The sequence below is a fragment of the Centroberyx affinis genome, unplaced genomic scaffold (genome assembly GCF_046629955.1).
Source record: "Centroberyx affinis isolate AG114_WGS23_722 - 3 ecotype Tasmania unplaced genomic scaffold, CSIRO-AGI_Caff_v1 ptg004041l_1, whole genome shotgun sequence".
Taxonomy (NCBI): Eukaryota; Metazoa; Chordata; class Actinopteri; order Beryciformes; family Berycidae; genus Centroberyx; species Centroberyx affinis.
Genome location: NW_027281838.1, coordinates 140,558 through 150,073, shown reverse-complemented (window position 1 = coordinate 150,073; position 9,516 = coordinate 140,558). Strand labels below are relative to the sequence as shown.

Sequence of the window (9,516 nt, the reverse complement as noted above, 5' to 3'; positions counted from 1 at the left end):
ACAAACACAAGATCTCAAGTCAAGACTTTAGAAACCTTTTCAAGTCATCTGAGTACAAGTCAGAGTCAAGTCCCAAGTCAGCAGAACCCAAGTCATAGTACAGTACATCACAGTGTCACCTCTGCAAGCCCCAAACCCCCAAAATAAAGACAGCCGATAGATTTTTATCACTTTTATTGAACGTTTCGTCTGTGAATAAATATTTTGATTGCCTGCGACACCCAGCTACTGACGGACATGAGAGCTGAAGCGGTATAAAGACACATGAAGAAGAAACAGAACGACACCAAACACAGTACATTCAAAACACTTCAGTCCCAGGCTGAGCCGGACCGACACTAACGGATATCACTGAATATCAATTACAACAGCTGAGTGATTGATCGGCAGGCTGGGGTCAATTCATTTGATCAAAGTAAAGTGAAATCCCTATTGCTAGCTGTATCTCACAATCATTCATTTGCTATTGCTAATAATTATGTCTTCATATATTGCAGTTTTTTGGGTTTAGTCGTTTTTTGCTCCTGGAAAATGTCAATCAAGGCTAAATTTCATAACTGAAATAATTGTAAATGAATTGATCCCAACCCAGGGAGCTGAAGTCACCTACTGCTCAATATTTCAAGAACATTTGGATTCTAGATTGCAGTTATCACATGAATGTTGATTGCCTGGTTCAGGCGTTTTAAACTTGCAGCACAAACGCTGCAGAGAAACTGAAGCACAAGAACATCCAGACTTCTCCAACACGCTAAAAACACACAATCCACCTTTTGACCAAAAAAAACAACAAAAAAAAAAAACCTGGTTGAAGTGCACAGCTTTTCAAGTATGAAAGATTCTTCTGCACATAACAGTTAAAAAACAATCAGTTTGTGCATCAACCGTCTCGGCGTCAAAAAGAGCTCCAACAGATTTTAGTGTTTCAAATCGCTCTGGATAAATAAATCTCTTTTCACCTTAACGAGTGGAAACAGACTGCGGTTCAATGAAAACAATCTGAGAAACGTTCCAAGTCCGAACCATCAGAAAACACACAAAGTTCATGAGACTCATCGCTGCTGTGGGGTCAGCACATTATTTCCTAAACGTCAGATTTGCAAGATTTTGAAAAATGACTCTTTTCACGTTGAGAGCAATGTTTTTTTGTTTTAAATAAAAAGGCCACTGGACTCAGAATAATCGAAGAAAGAAATATATTTTAGCATTTGCGGGATTTGAGATGAGACTTTCACTGTCTGATAGCACAAACAGACCAGAATACATGTGAGATTTCTGGCTTTTAAAACTCACTTTCTCTTCACTTTTACATTGCTAAAATGTGACTTTATTGTGTCAGTTACAGGCCTTAGCTCAAGGGGTATACTGTACATAAAAACTCAAAAAATAAAAAGTTTTTCCTGAATTCAAGCAAAAAGACGAAAATGAACTCAGGTTTGTTTTGTGTTGTAAATGTCAGAGTTTGTTGACTTGTTAAACCTTTACAGTAATCCAGCGGTTCAGTCTGGCAGCAGCTGGTCGTAGTGGATCGGGGGAAACTGCTGTTAGCGCTGGCAGTGTCTGTTTGATATGTGGAGACTGAAGCTTCACTTGATGAATCGGCAGGAGAGCGCACACAGTCTGAACTTTGGCTGACATGTTCACGTTAGTTCCTTACTTTAAAAAAAAAAAAAAAAAAAAAATAGATAAATAAATAAAAACCAGATTCAACAGTAGAACACAAATTGCCGTTTTGGGAGAGAAAAAAAAGGTGCAAAAAATGTCCAGCTATTACATAGCAAAAAAAAAAAAAAATGAATTCGTATGAAGCGTTCAAGGCTAAAGCATTAACAATTTAAACAAGGTAAACAAAAGCAAAGAAATATATTTCATCTGGCATTTAAAATTTAAATACCAGCTTCTTCCAGTAGAGTTAAATTTCAATTTAAAATAAATTAAAGTATAGCTTGTACGGGTGTGCGATCACATCGAGGGTTTTCCTTCAGTGAGAACAAGTCGACTACAACTGAACTACAATTACACACCTGTACTTATTTACACCGAGTCCTACTCTTATCCTTTGTGACGTTAAGAATATACACACTACATTAATGTACAGTTTATCTTAAATAGATAAATAAATATCAAGGTTTACACACATACACACACAGACACACAGCAGTGTTTTGTGCAGTTGGCGGAAGATACATTCCACCACATGGTGATGATGGCGACGAGGAAGAGGAGCTGCACACAGTGAGGAAGGTACCACCCTGGTTATGACATAAAAAAAAAAAATTAAAAAAAAAAACGCCAAAAAAGGTAAAGCAGACGACAACAAAATTAGGTCGGGGCGATCGAAATAAAAATAGCTTCTTTTTTTTACTTCAAAATACATAAAATAATATCATACAAAAACCAACGACACCTAATAATGACGTGACAAAAACACGCACCGTCTGTTACTGACCGTGTTTTAAGGGGAGTGTTAAGGGGTTTCTTTCACTGTAGGCTATACCACCAGGTGGTTTTAAGGGGTTTCGCTTTTACTGTATACCATCCAGGTGGTTTTAAGGGGTTTCGCTTTCACTGTATACCATCCAGGTGGTTTTAAGGGATTTCTTTCACTGTATACCATCCAGGTGGTTTTAAGGGATTTCTTTCACCGTATACCATCCAGGTGGTTTTAAGGGGTTTCTTTCACTGTATACAACCAGGTTGTTTTAAGGGGTTTCTTTCATTGTATACCATCCAGGTGGTTTTAAGGGATTTCTTTCACCGTATACCACCAGGTTGTTTTAAGGGATTTCTTTCACTGTATACCACCAGGTTGTTTTAAGGGATTTCTTTCACCATATACCATCCAGGTGGTTTTAAGGGGTTTCTTTCACTGTATACCATCCAGGTGGTTTTAAGGGATTTCTTTCACCGTATACCACCAGGTTGTTTTAAGGGATTTCTTTCACTGTATACAACCAGGTTGTTTTAAGGAGTTTCTTTCATTGTATACCATCCAGGTGGTTTTAAGGGATTTCTTTCACCGTATACCACCAGGTTGTTTTAAGGGATTTCTTTCACTGTATACAACCAGGTTGTTTTAAGGAGTTTCTTTCATTGTATACCATCCAGGTGGTTTTAAGGGATTTCTTTCACTGTATACCACCAGGTTGTTTTAAGGGATTTCTTTCACCGTATACCATCCAGGTGGTTTTAAGGGGTTTCTTTCACTGTATACAACCAGGTGGTTTTAAGGGGTTTCGCTTTCACTGTATACCATCCAGGTGGTTTTAAGGGATTTCTTTCACCGTATACCATCCAGGTGGTTTTAAGGGATTTCTTTCACCGTATACAACCAGGTGGTTTTAAGGGGTTTCTTTCACTGTATACAACCAGGTTGTTTTAAGGGGTTTCTTTCACTGTATACCATCCAGGTGGTTTTGAGGGGTTTCTTTCACTGTATACCATCCAGGTGGTTTTAAGGGGTTTCTTTCACCGTATACCATCCAGGTGGTGTTGAGGGATTCTTTCAGAGCAGACCGTCCAGGTTCTTCTCTGCGGTCTCCTTGTCGGAGCTGCTCTCCTGAGGACTGTACTGGTTGTGGTAATCTCGGAGGATCGTCACCACGTCATGGTGGCCGAAGTGGACCGCCTCGTCCATCGGCGTGTTCCCCCACCTGGAGAGAACAGAGAATCCAGAGTCAGACTTTTTTTTTTTTTTTAGACGGGCTTTGCGGTCGTGGCAGAAAATCTCCCAGCAACCACAGGTAAGTAGAACTCATGGCTGGACAAAGACTGTCTGGAGATGGAGAGAGGAAGATCACTGACTGGTGGATGTGGTGGACTTTACCTGTCTCTGGGAACCGGGTTGACTTTACAGGCCTCCAGCAGGAAGCGCACCACCTCAGCATGTCCTGAAACACACACAGGGTCCGTCAACCAAATGTCGCTGGTTATGGGAATTATATGGAGGTAGCACTGTTTTTATGTATTTGTATTTTATGTATTTATTGATTTTCAACAATAGTAAGACAATTAGACAAACATCAAGACAATATTGAAAAACATAATTGACAAAACGTTACTGTGGCCAAATAACTAAATAAAATGTACAAATCAAAAAAGAAAAATTTACACGGGTGAAAAGTAAATTAATAAATAAAAATTAAGAAAAGGGTTATTCTCCTCTCTGTTCATACCCAACCTCTCATCACTTAAACATTTCTCATTTCCTCAGCCCCTTGTGGCGCGTCAGACATATCCATATTTTCCATAAAGAGAATGAATGGTTCCCATATGGAATCAAAGGTCTCCCTTTTACCCTTCAAAATATCGGTGATTTTCTCCACTGACAGGCAGGAAGACATCTCCCAGAGCCACTGACCTAAGTGTGGCCTATTTACATTTTTCCATGATAAAGCTATGAGCCGATTAGCATGGAGCAAACATATGTTAATAAGCGTTTTCTTTTTGTTTTGGAAAATTGGATCGTTCGGATATATGCCTAGAATAAACAATTTAGTGTGTAGAGGTAGATTTATGTCCAGCTTATCATATATTGCGTGCGATATCTCCCTCCAGAACTTTGTAATCTCCTCACACTCCCACATACAGTGAAACAATGTTCCTTTTTCTTGTTCACACTTAATGCGTGTGTCTGGTGGGATATTTTCGATAAATTTGTGTAGTTTGACTGGAGTTATATATGTGCGCATTAACCAATTAAATTGTAATAGCCGCAACCTTGTATTCGCCGTTTGAGTATGGGCCTCTAAGCATACGGTGGAGGTGGCACTGTTAGTCTGAAAATGATAAGCTGGTGTTGAAAACTGATATACGACAGCACCTTCAAACGTAGATATTGTTTCGCATCTTTATCTATATCTTCTTCTTTTCTGCTGCAGTAACAGAAACCGAAGGACGGATCCGATCTTATCCTAAGTGCTTTACCTTCAGCGGCCGCCACATGCAGAGCCGTCCGCGAGTCGTAGTCCCTCTGCTCCATGTCCATAGAGGACAACGCAAACCTGGACCAAGAAACCAAAAGCAGCCATTCAACATTTCCATTTTAGGCATATTGTTGACACTTATATAGAGCAACATATAATGAGGGCATCAGTAGAATAAGCTTCATAAAATCAACCAGCGGCAAGGAGGCAAGTGGCTCAGAGCCACAGTGTCCTGACAGATATAATAAATAAATACTCCTGATGCTAAATGACCAAACACGGAATCTCTGTCAACTGTGTTTTGGGATCCAAGCTGAACATGACTTGAGCGGGAGAACAAAGACTCCTGTCTGATCACGGCCTAAAACAACAGGAAAACCGAACAAGGTAATTGTTCTTTTTTACGTTCAGAATAACAAGAAGGAGAGAGATGCTGAGAGAATGGCGGGGTTTCTCTACCTCCGCAGGGCCGACACGTCTCCGGTGTACGCAGCAAACAGCAGATTGATCACCGACTTCACCTACGACACAAGATGCAGTTTAGCAAGAAACAAAGAACAGAAGGAGAGGAAGAGAAGAGAGCCGACAGGAGTCATGAGTCTGGGGAATGTTTGTCATTCTTTATGGGGACAGGGCCTTCTCTATTGCTGCCCCTAAACTCTGGATTTCTCTTCCTCCCACCATCCGATTCTCCCCCACTGCTGAGATCTTCAAGAGTCTTAAAACACACTTCTACTCACTAGCTTTTAACTGTGCCTAACTTGGCTTAACTACCTCGGGTATTCCCCCTTAAGTCTCTATTGCCACTTTGGGCTCTGTGTGTGACCATGTGCCTTTACTGTTATTATTATTATTATTTATCATCACTCTGATTTTTCTCCTCTATTATTGTGTTTGTTCTTCTTTTGTTTTAATTTTTCCTCTGTGTGTGTTGTAAAGCACTTTGGATCAACTGTGTTGTGTGTAAAGTGCTAGATAAATAAAGTTGAATTGAATTGAATTGAATTGAATTCTTTGTAGTTCAGAAGTTCATGACCGCAAATGCCAACAGCATAACAGATAAATCCATAAATCAACATTTAGAATTTCCCCAAATGCTGGATGCAGTTTACAGCTTGATATTTACTAAATCAGCAACAGAAATGCAGCAACTCTTAGTAGTTTAGCTTGCAAAAACAAAATAGAAAAATAAAAACAAGGTGCCAAAAGAAGCTCATTAAACACAAGTAGTGCAACGTAACAAAATTCTCCTACAACTGTCAGGAATGAATGATGAAATTAAATAATGGTGAGCTCAAGTCTGTCGTTTTCCACCAGATGGCGCTGTAGATTAAAACCCTGCAGACTGTGCCGGCAGATTTCAGCAAGTCACATTCAAGACTTTTTAAAATTACTTTAATGCCAGACTGCTAAAAGGTGGACTGACATTTTAGACTACAAATAAACCACAAAACTAAATTGAAGAAGGAGGAAAAACCGAAGTGAACATGGGTCTATATGTGGATAGAGGTGTTGGAGCTACTACAGAAAAACTACAGAAGATAATGTTCATTAATATAATTTTAAGACTTCTGAAAATATAATGAAGATTTAAAAGACCTTTATAAAGGCCTTGAGTTTAGATAACTGAAGAATTTTAAGGACTTGCAGATATCCTGTGATGTAGAAGATGGGGGGGGGGGGCAACTTGGTAGGCAATATTATAATGAACCTGATATACTGCTAACATTTCATACATGTTGATGACCAGGAGGCGGGTCAATTGGTAGACGTAGATTGGGTGGGACAGTGATTCTGTCAGTCATCAGACAAACAAAATCATGTTAATCAGAAATGTGCATCAAGTGGATGCGGAGAAGAATAAATATTAGGAGGAGGAGGATGGAGGAGGAGCTGATGAAGGAGGAGGAGGAGGAGGTTTTCATCTTTACTCACCCTCTGGTCTCCTCCCTCCCTGCGAGGATCCAGCTTCTTGGCGAAGTGCCTCAGGTTGTCGTAGTTGTGGAAGTTACACAGAGAAACCAGGTCCTGGAATGAAGAAGAGAGAAGAAACCAAACCAAGTCTTCATCTTGTCCGATTTCTGCTTCCTGTTTATCAACCGTTTCATACTTTAAATATTTGAATCCATCACAGTAGAAATGTCACAGGGCTAATTTATTATTGTGTGTTATCGGCTTAATAATTTTTTTATTTTTTTTTATAATCTTTGCTGATGTGTCATGGCAGCCAAATGCTCTCACCTAGTTAATGATAGCAACTTTTTACATGTAACTGGCCCACACTGCCTTAACAAATAAAAAGATACATATTAAATCGTTAAGTTGTTGGCGTTGGACATTAACATAATTTTACAGCCCTCTTCGTTTTCCCATTAGTCCGACAAGACAATGGAACCAAAAATGTTTGGGCAGAAAATTTCCGTCACATTTCGTTGGTCTATTGGGGTTCAACAATTAAAAAATCCTTCTTACTGCAACCTACGCCTTGCAGCTACCAAAGCCTTTGTGTTGTGTATTTTTATAATTTAGTATACTTTTTTTGAAGATACAAAATACAAACATTTTCAGAAACACTCAGCTGTAATAAACGGAAGCTTTCACAGTTTAATTCTGTCGGTACCGTGCAGAACTGGATGCCTCGCACGCTGTTGCCCAGCTTGTCGAGAGGCGGAGACCAACACATGATGCCCATGACGTTGGGGACGACCAGCAGGATACCGCCGGCGACGCCAGATTTAGCCGGCAGCCCGACCTGAAACAGCAGGGACAAAAAAACAACAACAACAGATTGACAAAACAAAACAGCAGGTTGACTGTGACAAATCAAACCGATGGGTTCAAAACGTTCAAAATGATTCCAAGTCAAGACCAACTGAATTCTGAAGGATGTAAATGTCTAATCACACGATCAATCAGTATACAGTAGGGATGTGCTGGATTAGTTTGCTGAACAAAAATGTTTCGTCAGTCGAGTAAGTAGGGCTACCACATATTTGTTAACTTTTATTTAGTGAGTTGTCATGTTTTGTAAAGTGCAATGTTCATAATAAACGGCGCAAAGTGCCACAGTTACTGAAGAATGTGATTAACGGTTTCAAATGGCTCTTAAATACACACAATACTTTTCCGGACATCGTTTTAACCTTATAGATTAAATTGTGCTCAATTTTGACTGTTTTCTGAGTGTTTTCTTACTTTTAGACTAGTCGACTAGTCTAAATTTAAATTTTCGTTTAATCGACAGGGAAATTAGTCGTTAGGAACATCCCTAGTATACAGTCGATCAATGCTGCCTGGTATCTCTAAAAATATCACCAAAATCTTTCATGAATCAATAAAAACAGGCTTATTTTTTCCACTGATGACTGTGCATTGTTTGAGATTATAAACCGGGTTTTGGAAGGTTTTCCTCAACTTAAGAGTCACAATGTTTCCTCAAACCATGGAGGACTGAATCCTTCATTTCCAGAAAAAAACACATAAAAAATTACGAGTTACAAGGCTTTCACCTGATAACAGTCATATGGGCACTTTACACGTTATCAGACTGAACTGTTTTGAATGAGATACTGAAGGAGAAACTGACGTGGAAGGCGAACTGTCCGGAGAAGTCGTACATGCCGCAGGAATGCATCAGGCTCAGGGTGTTTCGCACCGCCTCGGGGCTCAGCACACGCTCTCCTGTGATTGGACAGAAGCCGCCGTTGGCCAGGGTCGCCGCCATGACGCTGGCGCTTTCGCAGGTCACCTCGATGGAGCACAGCTGACGGGGACAGACGAACAGAAATGTGAAATGTGAATGAAAGGCATTTGGACTCGTTTGAAGCTTAAAGACGCCATGATTGTAGTTTTCTGTAGATTTTGGTCGCTCCTGATCAGCTTTTTCACTCTTCACACACATGAACTGAGTGGTGAAATGTCTGACTTCATGTTTTAAAGCAAACCAAACATTGTAAGGTCGACCACAAACCAAAAATCCAGCCAGTAGTCGTGTCCTGTCCTGGCATTTAAAGAGCTGTGATAACAAAACGACTTATGTGATAAAGGATGTTGACACTAAACTCACAGCATCTCACCTGAGTAGTGAAGTCAAATAAAGGCAGTTTAGGGCTTAAATCATAAACACATTTTTGCTAATAAAGTCCATAACGTTTCCTATGAATTCCTATGAAGATAAAGTATGTTATTGTTAATTAAGTTAGTACTCGTCAAGTTATATGAACACATTGTTTTGAGATGCTACTTGGCACCTATGTAAATCAGGAAAACTGCCTTTGGGGTCATAATTCCTTAGAAAGCAACTTTATCAACCAGCAGCCAAGTTCGACATTAAACAGTTGACCAGATGCATAAAGCAAAAATCAACACATTTCTATGACATTTCTAAAACCTTTTAAATATGCATCATTTCCCATAACTTTTCCAACGCTGGATAAAATATTATTTCAATTCCATGAGTTCAGCAGTGTTTGCTAAGTTCCATTTACCTGGAAGTAGAAGTCTAGGATGGAGGTCATGTCCGTCCCCTCTGGAAAACACTGGAAGGACAACAACACCGTCAACAACACTGTCCACATCTGTGTAAACACAA

The 9,516-nt window shown here is 39.7% G+C and overlaps 1 protein-coding gene across 1 annotated transcript in view; it reads right to left on the bottom strand.

Moving 5' to 3' along the window:
• Window positions 1–173: 173 nt before the first annotated feature.
• glsa (glutaminase a) overlaps window positions 174–9,516 on the bottom strand; it is a 43,360-nt gene continuing 34,017 nt past the window's right edge. Inside the window, exons 11-18 of the mRNA XM_071542215.1 lie at window positions 9,413–9,463; window positions 8,512–8,688; window positions 7,546–7,677; window positions 6,861–6,953; window positions 5,385–5,446; window positions 4,927–5,003; window positions 3,827–3,890; window positions 174–3,653 (exon numbers count right to left, since the gene is read on the bottom strand). Coding sequence (XP_071398316.1) covers window positions 3,506–3,653; window positions 3,827–3,890; window positions 4,927–5,003; window positions 5,385–5,446; window positions 6,861–6,953; window positions 7,546–7,677; window positions 8,512–8,688; window positions 9,413–9,463 — 804 coding nt within the window. The 3' untranslated portion in view covers window positions 174–3,505. The remainder of the gene's footprint in view (window positions 3,654–3,826; window positions 3,891–4,926; window positions 5,004–5,384; window positions 5,447–6,860; window positions 6,954–7,545; window positions 7,678–8,511; window positions 8,689–9,412; window positions 9,464–9,516) is intronic.